We start from the raw sequence: 19240 nt of genomic DNA, 5'->3' as shown, positions 1-19240 counted from the left end.
TGTGATGTTATTTCAAGACCTAGATGAAATGACATTGAAGGCTAGAGTTTACACCTCTTACTCAAAGTACTGGACTCACAGTATGTATTTCAATATTAGGTACAAATTAAAGTCATAGATTATTTTAGTATGAAATGAAGCTTATGATCCATAAGAAATAAGAACAGTCTAGAAAAAGGCCTTTAAAAATGAGCTGATAAAGGAGGGAAAAAAAGTGTTTTGCTTTGATTTCTATCTTTTGGTATTTGTTCCAGTTTCTCTCTCAAAAACAAGAAAGTTAAACTGCGTGACATTTAAAGTCCTCTCCTCCCCATTTCAGAACTAAGAAAAAAACAAAACGAAAAATAGTTTCTTAATTAATTAAGGATTCAAGACATATGTACAGTGTTAATAATTCTGAAAATTTACAACTATTTAAAAGAAATAACAGCTCTAAGGGAAAAAAAAGTCTACAGAAAATAATTTTTCAGCATCATATAATGACTTCCTTGCAAACTGCCACGATGGGAATGTTAAAGTATTATCCCTCTTTTCTCAGTAAGAAAAAAGTTTAAAGTTTACCTTTTGATTTTTAAAGTACATTGAGTTAGTAACAGTTTCTTATCTATGAATTTCTATAACGTACACTCCAGAAGTACATGAATCTTGTCTAACTCATCACTGTATCTCGACTGCTTAGAAGACTTCCTGTTACACAGTGTACTTACACAACATTTGTTGAGTGAATACATTATTATTATATGATTATTATAATATTTATAGTCAAATTATTTATTTAGGAAATTAGTGATTGAACTTAAAAAGGCATTTTTAAATTCAAACAACTTGCAAGAAATTAACTCATACAAAATTTTCTCAGCCATACCAAAATAATATAACACAGACAAAATAACAGTAGTACTACCCATAATGGCAATCAGAATAAACGTGGAAGGTAAGTTATATAATCGATAAGATTATGAACCTTAACAACCGTATCTATCAGCTGGCAAACAGGTTGATACTTCAAAAGCTTTCCCCTCTATACATGTATTAATAAGGAGGACCGATATACCCTTAAATGAAAAGAACAAAGTGCAGAATAGTATTACAGTATTAATCTTATTTATATTTAAAAACAAACAGCAATAAAATATACATTTACATGTTTATATCTAAAAAACTGAGAAGAAATTATGAATAGGGCTTGCAGCTTAAAGGGAGAGGTTATTGGAAATGAGGAAAGATTTTTAGCTTCTTGCCTTACTGTATTAATTCTTTAATTTACTCTAAGGATAGAGGTTCATAGTATTAAATAACACTTTTAAGAAACAAAAGTTTTCCCATCTAGCTATTAAATCTGAGTCAAAGTTAACACTTTTCAAATGTTCAGAAACATATGAAGTTTAACATTGTAAATAACTTTGATTTGGCCAGTCTCCCCAAGTTGTGGGTGGAAAGGTGGAAGAATAACCAACATGCCCCACTTTAAAAAGAAAGTTCTAACACACTCTTGTTAGCGAAAGATATAGATACACTTACGTTTCAATGGAAACTATGATCTATAGAAACTCCAAGAATTTTACCAAGTTGTCCCATTTTTTAATAACAAAGAGCCAACACTGGAAAAGTTCACTAGAAAAATTGTGTTCTTGTCAATGCATTTCCACAGGGTCTGTCATGTTATCCCAAGTGTTATACAAAGGTGCCCTGAAGAAAAGAATTTTTCTTCCAAATTTTTGGAACTTTTCTTTCCCAAAGAAAAAGATTTCTCCAAAGAGATTTACTTTCTTCTTGCATTGCTCAATGAGAACTTTATACAACTTAAAACGCTTGTTTTTAGCTACCAGAATGTATAACTAAGTTCACTGCTCAATGTAGTAACTATCCCAGCCCAGCGGTCTGGACCTTATCTACCTTTTAAACTCTTTTAATAAATGAGCAAGTTGGTTGTTTGTTCCTTCTTTGTCTTTATCCTGCCGGTAAGCCATCTTTAATCATTTCTGGAGGGCAAACTATTGATACTTGAATAAACACACACACAAACACACACACAAGAAGCACAATATCTTAAATGGAAATGTGAAATGAAACATGAAATAAATTTACATAATACACTGCAGATATTTTTTCTTTTGAAAATAAATTTTGTTGTTGCTGTTGTTCAGTCATCAAGTAGTGTCCGACTCTACGCAACCCTGTGAAGTGCAGCATGCCAGGCTCCTCTACCCATGGGATTTCCCAGGTAAGAAAAATGGAGTGGGTAGCCATCCCATTCTTCAGGGGATATTCCCAGACCAGGGATCGAACCTGTGTCTCCTGCATTGCAGGCAGATTCTTTACTGTTGAGCCAACACGGAAGCCCAAAATAAATTTTAGCAGATCTTAAACAATAAAACATGAACTATACTCTTGCTTCGAAAAGCATGTGATAAGATTACCAGCTTACAATAGAGTGCTAACTATAAAAGTAAAGTATAACTATAAAAGTAAACTATAAACCTAGAAGCAGCTTTACAGAAACTGAAGTAAAAATTTCTGCAGTAAGGTAAAAGCACACACAGTTCTGCAACAGATTTCTCATGTGGACTGATCCAATTCTAAACTACAGTTGACCCTTGAACAACTCAGGGATCAGGGGTACCCACCCTCCTCACATTTGAAAATCTGTGTGCAACTTACAAAGTTTGGAGTTGGCCCTCCAAACCCAGAATTCTGTATCTTCAAATTCAACCAACCATGGATTATGCAGCAGTATAGTATTTACTTCTGAAAAAAATCCATGTGTATCTGGACCCACTCAGTTCAAACCTGTGTTGTTCAAAGGTCAACTGTACTCATTTTAGTTGACAAACATTTACTGAATGTCTGCCAAGAGCCAAGATCCCTGCTCCTGTATAGCTTTTCATCTAGCAGATGAGACAGACAATAAACAACTGTCACACAAACACATGTTAAGATTATAAATTTATAAGAAACTGATTAAATCCAAGAAAGGACATTTAAAGTAGTTAAAAATAACTGTCAAGACAAAGCTACAATGTGAAGAAAACCACAAACACACAGGTACTCAATGATGGTGAGTGTCACCTGGACTGTTGTCCCGTGCTGTCATCTGCATAAGAAGTGCCATCTGCTTTCGCTCTGAGAGTGGGTAACCAAAGAGAATGCTAACTGGAGTGGACTTCTTATTTCCAGCTTCCTTTTTTGTTTTCTTCTTTTCTGGACCTTCTTTCTCTGGAATTATTAATAAATATGTAAGAATCTGAAACAAATTTAAGCACTCAAAAGTAAAGCATAAGGAGACTTTTTAAAAATAGATGATACATGTTTATGAGAAACAAGAGTAACAGAGAAACTTGCAACAGGCAGACAAAAGAGCACTAGGGTTTTATTATATAAGCAATTTTCTCTCTGAATGCTTTTTGAGAAAACATCTTAGTTGTATAATTTTCAGAAAATTAACATTTGGAAATTTAGTCCTAGTAAGATCTGTATTTTAACGATCAATTCTATTAAATAACACTTCAAACATTCCTTAGTTTTACATCTCTGAAACTCCTTCATTCACTCTAATCTTATTCAATTATTCCTAAGCCTGTATAGCAATATTCCTTCACATTAGCTCCCTAATTCCACTAATAATTTATACATCTTCTAAGGAGGTGTTTAAGACAAAGCACATCACACAGAGTAATTACTGAAAAATAACACCAAATCACTCTATTGCAGTTATAGGATAGTTGAACATGGAAGACTATTAATCAAAGCTGAAACTGAGCAAAATTAAAGATTCTATATGTGTGTGGGAAGGGGCCGGGGGAATTAATAGAGATCCTGCAAAGATTCAAAAATGTCTAAAAATTTTTCAAAGAGATTTGATCCACCATAAAGCCAGTTCTCAGATTTAGCTATTTGGCAAATCTCTGGCAATGGAGGCAATATTCCCCATTATGAGCCAGAAAATTCAGATGGAACTGGATTCCATAGGTCAAAGAAACATAGATGCCTGTTACTCCTTCCTTAAGGACATTTCTGGGAATTAATTCAAGTGGCCCTGTGAGATGAGCTGCCGGTTAACTGTCTAGGCATCTATTTCCTGGAAAATCCTGTATCAATATCTGGGATTTACTGATCCAGGTTTGCAGTGTAGAGAAGAGCTACAAAACTATAAATAAATTAATAAAAATTGTAAACAAATGTAAAATAGCAAAATGAGTGCAAGAAGGCAAGGCTTAGTAGTCAATACTGTCGTTTTTCTCAGGTAGATGTGGCCAGCAGTTAGGCTACTCCAGGAGATAAGCATTTATTGATCTAGTAACTTTCAAGAAATGAATAAAAGTTTGATACTATTTATATATTACTGTATTATTATTTGAGGCATACAATCCTGTAGTGTGCCACTTTAAGTTAATCAGGACAAACTGGAATCCTAAGGCCTGGAAAAATCAAAGGGCCTGCATTACTCACTGCTGCCCACAAATCACCCAAAACTCAATAGCTCCGAAAATGTCCATTCTGTTGATATTTGCAAAATTTTACATAACAGAAATAAAAAATTCCAAGATTTTTAAAGTCAGCCTTTATTAATAGTCCTAATATATTATTTTCTTACTTTTCATTTCATTAATGATCCAATTAGTATAAAGCCCATTTTAGCAGTGTTACACCTAACTTACTAAATTTATTATAAACCCCTAAATAGGTCTTTTGGAGAAATCTATTTTTTCCTGAAACACATTCTTTTTCCTAATAATGTTCTGTATGCTTTGGTTCTCAGAATTAATGAGGAACCACAACTGTTGTTTTAATAGTTGTTGATCTGCATACCAAATTTTTAAATATAATAAATGTACTTCTCACTTAAATTAAAATACTTATAACGGTTTAAAGAAAGAAGTTGTTTTAAGAAAAAAAGTACAGTTTAGTAATTAGAAGAAGCAAAATAAAAAATACATCTCTATCCTTAAAACACTTTTAAAATTTTGGAAAAAAAATTTTCTTTTATTTTCTCATTTGCAAACTCTTGATTTCTGGTTTTAACTGCATTTTAGTAACACAATGTTTTAAGAAGAATATGCTTGAGGACTTCCCTGGCAGTCCGGTAGTTAAGACTCTGCACTTCCAATGCAGGGGATGGAGGCTAGATCCCTGTTAGGGGACTAGGATTCCATGTGCCATGAAGGAGTGGCCAAAAAATTTTTAAAAAGTAAATTCAGTAAGATTAAGATCAAAAAGAAAAAATCAATTATGTTCCTCTATACCTGCAATGACCTCCTAAAAAAAGAATATACTCTAAAGTGATACTCAGTTTATAGAAGAAAAGAATAAACAAATTGGATGTATTCTAAATGTTCAATCAAAAACTCATTACTAACATTCATATGAACACTATTTTTTCTCTGAGTTACCTTAGCCATCTGTCTTGAGTTCATGCTTTACATGAGATAGGAAAATAAGGTAGGTGAACAGTAGCTGGTGTAAGATAGATTAGAGATAACTTTATACCATTTTAAAAAATCATAAATCTTAGATTAGTATGTCCCTAAGTGTGCTTTTTCATGTTGAAACCATTCAATAAAACTCTGTGAAAGCATGGATTCCTAACAACTGGACCACCAGGGAAGAGCACCTTAAGAGACTGTTAAAGAAATATCCAGGTGGTTCACTTAAGACTAAAGAAAAACAGATACAGCCTTTTCAATAATCCAGTACTATTTACTTCAAGGTTCAGAGGACCTTTAGAATTAGATATCTCAGTCTTATAATCCTGAAAATTAGTGCTTTCTTCCCATGTCTTATCAGAATAAACAGAAAGCTCAACATTATCACATCTCAATTAAGTATATTGAGAAGAGACAAACATGTTTTTCTTGGGGAACTAGTTCATAAGCCTACCAGTGTCTCAGAAATACGACATTTTCCCACAAAGCAGCCACAGTATAAAGAATGAAACTGTGGGAGCTACAATTCAAATACAGATGGTTCTGCAATATCTAGTTTCTGACAGGTGAGTGCTTGTATCTTCTGATTTCCAGCCATGACCCTCAGACCACAGGCAATTTCATCACATACCGTTCTTTTAGGTGTGCCTTGGTACTCAGGGGTCCCATTTTAGGAAAATACCACTAACTCCACAGTAAGTGTAGATCTGTTCAATTTAATGCTAACTGTAGACAAGCCATTGCCAAATTTTGATAACTATGTATTACTGACTTATCAGGTCAACTAACAGTTTTCAGGATGATTTTAAGAATAATTACTTTGCTGTATACCAACTCCACAAATTTATCAAATAAATAGAAAGTATACTGGCAACAGAAATTTTTAGTTTTTGCAGTTAAAGGCCATATGCTAAAAACTGGACACTGAGGGACTAAACAATACTTTACATTTAAAAATAAGAGATAAGAATATAAGCTAATTAAAAAGTAAAAAAAAGAAAGAATCAAAACACCTAGCTAATTTAGTTTTCACATACTGGGGATACATTTACTCTTTGATGGCATTTCTCCAGGAAACTTGGTGTTTTAATCCATTTTTAAATTCAACAGGGTCAGCAGAAAAGTCAACAGACTAAAGAGGTCAACTGAAAAAATTTTTAATATGTTTTAAAAAACACTGCGTGCTTGAAGAGTAAGATGACACTGTCTATGAAAATCACTATGTGTGGTATAACGTGTGAAGGGTATCCAGCTAAGAGATGGAGGACCAGGGCACCTTCCTACAGGGGTCACTGCTCAGCACAGCTCCAAGGTGTACACCTCTTATACTCTTCTACATGAATGGGCCCCCAGGTGTGCTGCATGCTTGAGTGGCTGTGCAGGATCCTGCTTGCAGCATCCACACAGAACATGTCTTGGACATGGTACATGGGAGCTCTCAAATGAGGCTGGAAAATTTTATGTCGCTCACATAGTCACTTATTCAACCACAGACATCTATGTGCTGGTTTGAAAATAAGTTATTTATAGTACAAGAATTAATTATAAACGTGACAGAAACCACTGGCTAACAGGAACCCCTGATAATCTAGTTACCTGAGCATGTCCTGTAAGAAGATATAAGTCTCTCCCCCCAATTCTCACTTGTATGTCCTGGGTCTGAATCTACAGAATGAGAAGAGACAGGAGAAGAGAAAAAAGCATACGAAGGGAAATGCAGAATTCAACAAACCAACATTTTTCAAAAGACCACAATGATGTACCACTGTTTTTCCAAAAGATTATTTTTAAGGTAAAGCCAAAAGTACATTTAAAACAGAGGTTTGGCTAATACCTAAGATTTCAGTTTCTTTGGTGTTAAAGCTAAGATAGTCAACTAAGTAGGTTGCGATAACAACTATTACTGAGGCTGCTTATTAAAACATATAATCTTTCTTGAGAATATTTTTTCAATCTCTGAATATTGATAAAAGAGACAGTACTCTGTAACTGCTTTTCTGTTTAGAATTTGCCTTTACAGAACTTGAATAAAGACTTGAATCATCCTTTTTGTTCTATGAATGCCAAAACTACTCAGAAGACAATAGAACATTTTGGACTACAGTATCATTCCAGACCAAATATTTCTATAAACTGTAAACATTTCAAATACTATGAATTATTACACTGACCACCTCTTAGAAAGAAAGCAGGCTAAAGCAAAACAAAATTTATTAGCTAAGAAATGGAATGCTGCCTAACAACTCAATAAATTAGACAATTAAGAATACGGAGAACTGATTTTTGACAGTATGGCCAGAGCAAATATTTTTACTTACAAACAAATGCTACTATAACTTAAAATATTATTATTCTAATCTTTACAATATCCATTTATTGGCTCATTGTTTTCTTTCCAGAATGATTACTATAGACATTATTCATGAGTTCAGTTAGGTATAAATAAAAAATAAAAATATCGGGGGAAAAGAATTTAGAGAACAAATAACTCCTAAACATAATATTTGCAAAAAAAGATAAGCCTATAAGTTTAGTGATGAGAAAGCTCACTCAACTGAAAGGGAAATCATTAATAAAATAACATTTAGACCAATTCTAGAGCCAATGGGTAAACAGATTGAATCACAAGCCTTTCAATAAACAATTACATTTGCTTTTTGTAATTGTTAACAAAACCATTAAGTTAACAACTAGAATTCTATGAAGAATATTTGACATTTCATTTCAAGATAAACAAAAATTTAAAAAGGCCTCCACAGGTTGCAAAGCAAAGTGGCAACTAATACGTTGCACCAACAAACTGAATTAAATGGATAAGTGAAAGCAGATCATATTATTGCGATCAATTAAAGAATAGTGGATAAAATAAACTTGCTTTCAATTATATTCATTAATATAAGGAAGCAGTTTAATAGTTTATCCAAACCTTCCTTTGGAAGTAATTAATCTATCCTGACCCCACATACCCTTCGGCTTTTACTCAAATAAGTATGCTCATATTTGGGGCATCTGTATATGTATTCTATAAAGATTTAATTAAGGAGCTAGAAAATTATCGGGGGAAGGAACAAAAATAAATCTATAATAGACAATCTCCATGAAAATCACCAAAAGATGAGTATCCTTATTAAGCAAAACACTAATTTTATCTGTTACTTTTAACACAGTTATCAGAAAAACAACATTTGTTTTCTTTTTAAAATAGTTGTCCTCTCCAAAGTTGTGCTGAGTCATTAAATAGGGTAGATCCTTCAGTGGGATCAAAGCCTCAGGAAAGCAGGCCTTAATGGCTGGCTCGCAGAGACTGAGTTCGGAGCATGTGAACACATTCTACAACTGCGACCATGGCCTTGGGGAATGGGGCATACTGTGCCTCTCTGCATCTTGTCCTTCCACATTTATTCACACATTACTTACATATGCCACTAGAAAAAACGCAATAAGCAAACAGATAATGCTTATTAAGAAGAAATAAACATTTTTTTAAAAAGAATGTTGTTTTTTTTTTTTTTACTTACACATGCAAACTAAAATGAAATACTACTGGTTTATCACTATAGATAATTAGATCTATCAAACCTAAAAAAAAAGAAAAAGCAAGTCCCCTGATGTTATTTGAGATTAAAGTCTTCTGCTGGAAGACTTTGTAACTACATATAATTATTTTTGAGAAATGTCATAGAAACGTTGTATCCTTTTAACCCTATAACCCTACTCTTGGAATGAATAAGAAAACATTCAGGGTATAACAAAACCACAGTCTGGAAAGACACTCTTATGGCATTACTCATAACAAAATAATTCAAATGTAGGCTGGAGGCCAAGAAGAGACACTCATGTGTAGCCTCAAGCAGTGAAGTTCAGTACTTTTATGTTAAAGAACTGTTATGGCATCCAATGAATGCCATTAGGCTAGAAAAGAAAATTAGTATGATTTTATGGTGGATAGAGTAGGAATAAAGTTCACTCTAATGTAGAAACATTAGCAACTATTAAAGATAACAGCAGTTATCAGTTATTAATATTTTGTTGTTGTTTAGTTGCTAAGTCGTGTTCAACTCTTTTGTGGCCCCACTGACTGTAGCCTGGCAGGATCCTCTGTCTATGGGATTTCCCGGGCAAGAATACTGGAGTGGGTTGCTATTTCCTTCTCCAAGGGGTCTTCCCAACCCAAGAATCAAACTCATGTCTCCTGCATTGGCAGGCAGATTCTCTAACAGTGAGCCACCAGGGAAGCCATATCAGTATTATAAGGTGCCTACTTTAAATATTCATTATCCTCTTCCTATTAATAGGAATACCCCAACTTTGATCAGAGTGACAATATATCCAGCTCAAAAATATTCAACTTTTCAGACTTTCCTAACTAGCAGAGCCTAACCAGTTAAGGTGCAGGCAAAAGTCTCTAGGGAGGTTGTTTCACGAGTAAAAAGCATTACTGGTCTTTCCTGCCCAGGAAGGATGTGTAAGGCAAAATGCTGAAGGACAAAGCCTATATACAAGCTAAGGGTGGCAGAGCAGAAATACAAAAGGAACCTAGTCCTTGTCGGTATTACTGCACTGCTGCACTGCCTATGCCTGCTCTTACTGCAGTAGATGAAAAATCTCTAAGTCAGTTTTCTATTTTAATTAATATACTGAAAACTGATTTTATATGTTATATCACTCAGAGATCACAATTTCTGAAGTTGGTATTATATATGCACTTTTACAGATGAGACAACTGGGACTTACAAAGAATTCAGCTAATCTGGCCAGAGCAAGAACTCAACACTGGTCTGTCAGACTCAACAGCCCCTGATAAGAAACACTAGGCTCTGACTTCTCTCTGTTATAACTATAATAACTTATCTTGTCTGGATTCTGGATGTCTGGGAAAGACTGAAAGTTAAAGCTAAAAAATGGTGATAAAGCAAGCTGATGATGTAGCTGTAAAGAAACAATTTGTTTTCTAGATCAGAAGTAGTTAATTCCATAGGCTCAGTGAGTTACTGTATAGACAAGCCTCTTAACATTTCATGGGACAAAATTTACAGAAATTCTCTAATAGGATAGGATGATGTGGGATAGATACTGGAATGATATAAGCAGTTATGCTGGAGATTTGTTGCAATGAAGACAATTATGATATAGCTATAGAAACTCATGGGTAACACTTCGAATTATGCTATAATTTCCCCCCAAATTTTATCTGTCTAGTTAAGCAAATACTTTTCTAGAAAGTGCTATCTTTTAAAAAATTAATAAACATGAAATAATTGAGGATTTAAAGAGTTTAAGACACACTCAGTTCAGTTCAGTTCAGTTGCTCAGTCGTGTCCGACTCTGCGACCCCATGAATCGCAGGACGCCAGGCCTCCCTGTCCATCACCAACTCCTGGAGTTCACTCAGACTCACATCCATCGAGTCAGTGATGCCATCCAGCCATCTCATCCTCTGTCGTCCCCTTCTCCTCCTACCCCCAATCCCTCCCAGCATCAGATCTTATCCAATGAGTCAACTCTTTGCATGAGGTGGCCAAAGTACTGGAGTTTCAGCTTTAGCATCATTCCTTCCAAAGAAATCCCAGGGCTGATCTCCTTCAGAATGGACTGGTTGGATCTCCTTGCAGTCCAAGGGACTCTCAAGAGTCTTCTCCAACACCACAGTTCAAAAGCATCAATTCTTTGGCGCTCAGCCTTCTTCACAGTCCAACTCTCACATCCATACATGACCACAGGAAAAACCATAGCCTTGACCAGACGAACCTTTGTTGGCAAAGTAATGTCTCTGCTTTTGAATATGCTATCTAGGTTGGTTGTAACTTTCCTTCCAAGGAGTAAGCGTCTTTTAATTTCATGGCTGCAGTCACCATCTGCAGTGATTTTGGAGCCCCCAAAAATAAAGTCTAATACTGTTTCCACTGTTTCCCCATCTATTTCCCATGAAGTGATGGGACCAGATGCCATGATCTTCGTTTTCTGAATGTTGAGCTTTAAGCCAACTTTTTCACTCTCCACTTTCACTTTCATCAAGAGGCTTTTTTTAGTTCCTCTTCACTTTCTGCCGTAAGGGTGGTGTCATCTGCATATCTGAGGTTATTGATATTTATCCCGGCAATACTAGGCTATCTCAAAATGAAGACTAGGAATGACTCATCTGGTTGATGGCATTATTGCGGATTATGAGAACCACGGAATCTTTCTCGGACAATATGAATGTCTTTAAAAAAAATAATAATGGTTGTTTTATAAAAATAATGTATGTCTGTCATGTTAAACATTCAAAGCATATAAAAGAATACAAAGAAGAAAGTAACAAGTCATCCTCAATCCTGGAAACAACATGTTAACATCTCCTGAGTATCATGCAAAGCACCTTTCTAAATGTACGTAAAGACAGAGGGATCAGGGGGGAGACAGAGAGAAATCAATTTATGTAAGAGGAAGAAAATACCATACACATGTGCGATCTTTAAATAAAAATCTGTAAGATTAACTTTAGTTTAATCCAACATAAAAAGAAAAGGAACTAAAGGAATCACTTCTTTTCTACAAGAGATTCAAATTGCTAAAATATAAACACAGGCATATTTATAAACATACAGATAAAATTTTAAATAATGAAAGATTAAAAGTTTTAAGCAATAATTTTGAAAAAAAATTTCAGTTTTAGACAATTTCAGTGAATCCTTTGTCATGAGAGATGATGAGCTGAGCAGCACTCAGCTTTTTCTCCTTTTCCCCCATTCCCTGTTCTTTTACTTTTCACTAACTCAGGGTTCATAATATTTACATTTTCATTCAGGACCCTTAATAACTTACTAGGTTTAGGTTTAGTTCTACAATGAAACAGTCTTTATATTTAAACAATTTTCTCTTTCTGTATGTGTGTTAATATCTGTTCTATGTGCATAGGCATATAGACAAATATAAATATGATGACATAATGCAATCAAACAGTACATATTATTTCATAACCTGTTTTCCCAATTTGTATACTATGAACATCTTTCAATACTGCGTATTCCTCTACAATATTATTTTTAACAGTAAAAGGTATTTCCTCAGTGTTTACCACAATTAAACCCTTTATTACCTGACAGTCCTTTCCTGTTTTTTTCTATTAAAAGTTGAGAGAAATATACTTGAAGATAATTTTCATTCTCATCAATAATCATTTATATTGAATAAATGCCAAAAGAAAGAATAAGTCAAATGTTTACAAATTTAGTTTTTAACATATGTTGTTATATCAAGGTAGTTCTATAACTTAGACAAACTAAAGCAAGTTCCTATTCTAAATTAGTGACCAGTTTGTATGATTTAATGAAAGTGTAAGTCGCTCAGTCGTGTTTGATTCTTTGCAACCCCATGGACTATAAAGTCCATGGAACTCTCCAGGCCAGAATACTGGAGTGGGTAGCCTTTCCCTTCTCCAGGGGATCTTCCCAATCTAGGGATTGAACCCAGGTCTCCCACATTGCAGGTGGATTCTTTACCAGCTGAGCCACCAACAAAGCCCTTGTATGATTTAACCAATGATAATTTTCTCAGTAATTACAAACTCTATTTCCTTAACTACTATTATTTCATACATTTCTTTGTCAACTGTAATTCTGGTGTTCTGAACTACCTGCTTGTATCTTTTGTCCATTCTCCAATTTCTGTGTTTTTTCCTTCACATGTTAGAGCACTTTAATTAGATTAAGTACTGTCATATATGTTGTATTTTTCCCCTCTATACTTTATTCTGTATAGTTTAGAATATTAAAAAGATCAACGTCAGATATGAGTTTTGGTGCTATAATTATCATTCACATTTAAAACAGCCATTAATGGTACTCTGGACTCTTTTTTAAAATTATGAAAATAAGACAGCTTAACTGTAAATAAGACATTTTTCCTTGGGCCTGGGGAAATTCTTCTCAATGCTTTGGATGTGTGTTTATGTGTGTTCATGCAAAACTAAGGCGTTCATCTGTTACTTACTAAAATTTATAAATTCAGACTACCAAAACTATAGATATACATTTAAATACATCAAAATCTTATTTAACATTAGCATGTGACCTTTTAAAAAAAAATGTTCATACTATGCAAGCCTGAGAGAGAGCTACAATGCCCCCTATTAAATTCAAATAGTGGAAAGACTGTAGCAGAGAAAATTAATCCCATCAATACAATAAAATTAGACCATGTTCATTCAGTGCCTAAAGTTCATGTCTTCCTAAGTCTTCTTTATTTCACACCAAATGAAAGACAAATAACCCAGCTGATCTAATTACAAGGGTTCTCCTGGGAAGTGTGTTATTTTCAAATCTTAATATATTTTGAAAAACATGTTTACAACCTTTGAATTTTTCTAAGTCCCTTCTTCAAACTACTAGTAGAACACTGTCACTGGAAAACAACCTAGTTAATGTAAGTACTTTAAAAATGACTAGCAGAAGGACTTCCAAGGAGAAAGTCTGAGAGAAATTAAAGCCTGTATATCTGAATTCACATAAGTACCTTCTTCTCAGCTAAATGACCTCATAACCTTGAAAACCATGCTGAAAAATAAGGAGGGCCAGGCTTCAAAAAAAAAAAAAAAAAAAAAAAATCCGAACCTTTAGAAGGCAGTGTAACTTAAAATGAACAAAGCACAAAATTTCTTAATTACTCACAAAAAAAGCAATTTTTAAGGTTTAAAAATGTCATAAGTGTTTAAGAAAAACTTCTAATTCAAGCTAAGAGAAATAGCCAAATACACAAAAGGAAACCTAGCTGCTACCAAAAGTGTACACTAAAATTACGTTATTTTCTAAAGCTATATTAGCATAACGCATTTCAAAAGTCCTTAGGGTATTTTCAAAGATTCTGGAGTCAAGATTATTTCTATACTGATGACTAAAGGTAGCTAGAAAGATAAAAGTAGGATACAATCTCTGTACATATATTTAGAATGTAATACTGATTTTTTTTCTGTGAGTGAAACTAAAAACTAAAACATTCTTAAGAAGAGTTCATTAATAATACTTCATTCAGGGGATAAAATGATCATGATAAACATACAACAAACATTCAAGTTTATATGAGTTTTAGGAAATGACTATCTCAGGGCTAAAATACAACCTAGTATTTATAGATAGTGGTCATAAGGTTCTAATCTATTATGAATAACTGGGATTGACTGATGACAAGTATCATTCCTGATATAGTGAGAGTTTTGAGGAAAAAAGTACTATGAATTGGACTGAGGCAGCCTCAATATTTTTCTTCTTTTTTTAGAAGGGACATATTTCTGATTTGTTTCTGAATCTAAAATGTCCAAGCTTTTTTTCCTTTGGTGGGTTCAATACTTTGTCCACAAAAACTGAACAACTCTTTCTCAAATTTACCACATCAAAGATCCATGCAACTGAGTAAATTTTCAACAATGAAATGCTCCCCAAGAAATCAAGTTCTTAAAATGATAAGAGGTCTGTAATGAACACTGAGACTAAGAAAAAAACTGCTTTTATATATGATAGAAATTATATTTGGGCAAGGAATATATGAATTTCTGCCCCAATGATAAACCTGAAATTCCAAAATACAAATATTTCTCTATAAAATGTAGTGCAAGAGGAATGATAAAATCACAGTAAAAGAAGGATAATGATTTTCCTAGAAAACAACAAATTTTCCCACCTGTGTCTGAATCTCGTTCTTCATTTCTTGATGGGCTGATGGTAAAAGGAAGTTTACGTTTCATGGATGATTTCTCTTTCATCTCCTTGCCCACATCATTTCGATCAATTTTTGGAGTTTTGCTATAGGATGCAATCTTGTCTTTACTCTATTAAAAAATAAAACATGAATAAAGTTATAATGATACTAGCTAAGCAGTACAGTATTAAAAAATACTTTATGAAGGAAATTTTCATACACAAAAGTTGAAAGGGTATTACAAACTACCATCATATTCAATGTCCTCAAGGCCCACTTTCAACATGTTTTCTTAATTGTTTCATATTCCCTATCATTTAGTAATATAATTTTAAATAACTATAAAACAAAATATCTTGAATATAATAGAACTCTATGTCTAACACAGACATTATCCAATAAACAAATATATAAATCAGAAAAAGAATTCTAGATTGAATTGAGTAGTGAAGATTACTGAAAAATAAAACCATCAAATTATTTCCCAGGTGTAAAGGAAAATCCTCTTGTCTTTTCACTTCTGCTAATGAAATGGAGCTTCACAGGCATGCCTTTTGCTTACAATGCTGTTTTAAATGGTCGATTTTATTATTATTATTCTGGCACAGTGAGGCCAACAGGTCAGGAGACCACTGCCAGTGGAAAAGACAGTTTGTCACTCACAGCTCCCAAGAAAAGAGGGTATGTCACATGTGCAACGCAGTTTCTCCTGGGGAAGCACCTAGCCAGTTCAGGGAGGCAGAGGGAGGGAAAGGCAGGCAAGCGGATGCTTTAGTGTGGCTTCCACAGGAAAAGGCTAAGACAGCAAGCAGGTTTTTAGGGTTGGCTAGTCCGCATAACTTGTGCAGGGTCTGGGGTATACGTGTCACTTCTCTAGTTGTCTGGTACCTGACGGTTATTCTGGGCTAACCGTCAGGGCAGGGGGACAGTGGTCCAGAGTATGAGAGTTGCTAGAGCTGATGGTTAGGGATGAACCCTGGATTGCTGGTTTGCAAATGAAAGGTGTGGTCACAAATGAGCTATTTATTTTCTCTGGGAACTGAGTGGCCCTGGGAAGGACAGTCTGCCCAAGGTCAGTGAGGTCCCAGATGTCCAAGTATCAGAAGTAAAAAGGCATGATTAATAAAAAGGTTAGCCAACAAAGTTCAAGAGATCTGCCTTGGAAAATACAAATATTTTGTTATTAACAAAAGAATCTAAGAAAAACATTAAGAAGTCCCTTCTACCTTGCATATACGTTATGATACTGTTCTGTGACATAAACAAGTTAAAAGAAACCAACGTGTTAATATGTTACATGAAAAGTGTTCGCAAGACTATATCAATCATGTTCTCCTATGCAATAATTTGGTGACTAGTGTGAATATTCATACAGGGCTTCTAAGATATCCCAGGTGGTAAAGAATCCACCTGCGATGCAGGTGGCCCCAGTTCAATTCCTAGGTCAGGAAGATCCCCCGGAGAAGGGACAGGTTACCCATTCCAGTATTCTTGGGCTTCCCTGGTGGCTCAGGCAGTAAAGAATCCGCCCACAATGCAGGAGACCTAGGTTCAATCCCTGGGTTGGGAAGATCCCCTGGAGAAGGGAGTGGGTACCCACCTCAGTATTGTTGGCTGGAGAGCCTGGCAGGCTATAGTCCATAGTATCCCAAACAGTTGGACACAACTGAGCGACTTCCACTTTAAGTGTGAATATTCTTACCTGCTACAAACTTACTCTGTTCTCAAGTAAAACTGTCCTTAAAACTGTTAGCCAAACAAAGTGTTTTTGTGAGAATCTTAACACTAAAAATTATTTTCAGATCTGGGGAAAGTAACTTTCAAAAGAAATAGTTACTTCTGATTGTCCTGAAATTTCTGTATTATCAAACAGTACTTATATATTAATATAAATACTCTTGTCTATTCAGGAGAGGGTCACTGGCACATTCTTCTTTCATACGATGACATAATAAACTTAACAGATTTTTTTCATTTTAAAATGTTAAATGCTTTTCATTTACACTAATGTTTTTCTTAAAATAACCTACAACAGCCATCACACACAATATGAAAGTATTAACAGCCAAGAATGACCTTCTATCACTGCTGATACTAAACAAAGTGCTGGTAGTCTTTACCAACTCAAAAAGATAGAAAAAAGAAGTATAAAAAATACCTGGAGATAATTTAAAATATATATACATATATAAACCCTTGAAGGATACAAATCAAAATGTTAATGGCTATCTGTGGGTAATGGCATTGCAGGTGTGCTGGGAGACAATCCACCATGGCTTTCTTGCATTTCTGTACATCTAGCAAACAGAAGCACTAAATAAATCCCTTTGTTCTATCTTTTCAAAGTTATCTGTATACAGAACAGCCTTGGAAGACAGAGACAGCGTCTTCCTCTGCAGCAAAGGGTAGATTAGATCTGTTCACTGTTCAATATATAACTTCTCTCTAATTTAGGGCTAAGGTCAGGTAGATTTACCTCCCATTAAAAAGATTTGGGGTTCCTCTCCCATTACACAATCTACTGTATATGTAGTTGTCACTGGCCTTCACTACATCCCTTTGTGAGAAATAGGGCTCTGACAACAGACACAAACACTGATACATGGCTACTGCTATGGCTATATGAAAAAAAACTTTCCTTTCTACCTGACCCAGGAGTCTCATGTCTTCTGCTAGAGCCCATGAAACTAATTAGCCTGCAAAGAGGGTAGAGTAAAACCTCAAGATCCTTCATCTCAAACAAAGCAATTTCTATTTTCATTATGCTTATATGTTTAATTTTTCTACAGTGAACATGTATTACATTATTTGAATGAAAAAAGTTCTCAATTATCATGTGGAGAGGACAGGAGATAATGAAGACTGAACCTTCACTGATGATGAAAAGGTAGATGATTAACATCCACTCTTTCACACTTCATGAATATAACTCGAGATTTAGACTATCAGAAAGTATTTGATAAAAGATATTGCTTTGCAAATTATGAACACCAACTTATAGCTAGAAATGTTTCAGTGGAAAAATTTCTAAACTAAAACCAATGGGGGGAAAATCCCATAGACTGTCAGTAAAAGGATGAAATATTTGAAGAATTTTGAGTAGGTATGAACCCCTAACTATTGTGATACTTAATAAGGTAATAAAATCATTTTATATAAAAAGTATACTGCTAAGGAATTATTATTTAAAATATGGTCTATTTGAATGCATTTAAGAAATTAAGTTTTGGTTCAGGTTATTTTTAAATTTAGAAATCTCTTAACAGCAATGTCTTGTGTTATATTATGCTATAAATATGGTCTCTATTTACATAAGAGAACAACTACAGATTCATTTCTAAAAATTTTATGGAAGGAAAAACTCAGCAGAAGCTAGAAACTGGCTTCAAGGCCAATAACTCACTAAGAAAAGACAATCCTAAGAATATGCTTTGCAAATAAATACGTGAAAAAAGGTAATCATGTCACCTTCTCTCCTCCCCTCTAATTCTGTCATAAGAAACAGTAGTAACATATAGTATAAGCAAAAAACTGGGACGGCCCTTCCTCTCTTAAGCTGTCAAATATTTATTTAAAATGAAAGAAAATTACTTCTAACAGCAGCTTTGCATGTCAAGCTGCTCGGAGATCCGGAGCATGGCAGTACTAAACACCACGCACACTGCTTCAGAAGGGCTTCTGACCCTTACACAAACACGTGTGCGCTCTTGAAAAAACACTGAATGATTAAACTGAGGCTGAGAACGGTTAAATATATCCCTCTGGGTAAGCCAACTGTTAATAACTAAAGAATTTAATAGTTTGTATTTATTCTTCCTATTTATTTTATAAACCTAATGATTAGTAAGCATTCTTAACTTACCTAAGGAATGGTTTTAACAGAAATATATTAGTAAAAGTTTTTGCTTTTTTGCTTGCCTCTACAGTTTTAAGAAATCACACTTTTATGAAGGCAATGCTCAGGACTACTATGTATTTAGCGGCAATCATCAAAAAATAAAACAAGTACCTAGAAGACTAAAAGCTTCAACAATTTTGGCCTTATCAATTCAAAAACTGACATCAAGTAGCCTCACATATAATTTAACAAATGCAACCTTCACTATACTTAAGCATTTAGAAGTGAAAGTTCTAATTCTCTCCTC

At 34.4% G+C, this 19240-nt stretch overlaps 1 protein-coding gene across 6 annotated transcripts in view; it reads right to left on the bottom strand.

Annotated features, from left to right (window-relative positions):
• The window catches only part of ANKRD12 (ankyrin repeat domain 12), a 98389-nt gene that overhangs the window by 36178 nt on the left and 42971 nt on the right, over positions 1-19240 (bottom strand). For 4 of the 6 annotated variants that reach the window (XM_024984609.2, XM_059881045.1, XM_059881046.1 and 1 more), the window contains 3 exons: positions 15078-15225; positions 7020-7088; positions 3070-3216 (listed from right to left, as the gene is read on the bottom strand). In XM_024984609.2, coding sequence (XP_024840377.1) covers positions 3070-3216; positions 7020-7088; positions 15078-15225 — 364 coding nt within the window. The remainder of the gene's footprint in view (positions 1-3069; positions 3217-7019; positions 7089-15077; positions 15226-19240) is intronic. The other 2 variants (XM_024984610.2, XM_002697743.6) reach the window with 1 other exon arrangement.

Source organism: Bos taurus, chromosome 24 (genome assembly GCF_002263795.3).
Source record: "Bos taurus isolate L1 Dominette 01449 registration number 42190680 breed Hereford chromosome 24, ARS-UCD2.0, whole genome shotgun sequence".
NCBI classification, from domain to species: Eukaryota; Metazoa; Chordata; class Mammalia; order Artiodactyla; family Bovidae; genus Bos; species Bos taurus.
Note: the sequence above shows the minus strand (reverse complement) of the source record. Positions and strands in the feature narration are given on the sequence as shown.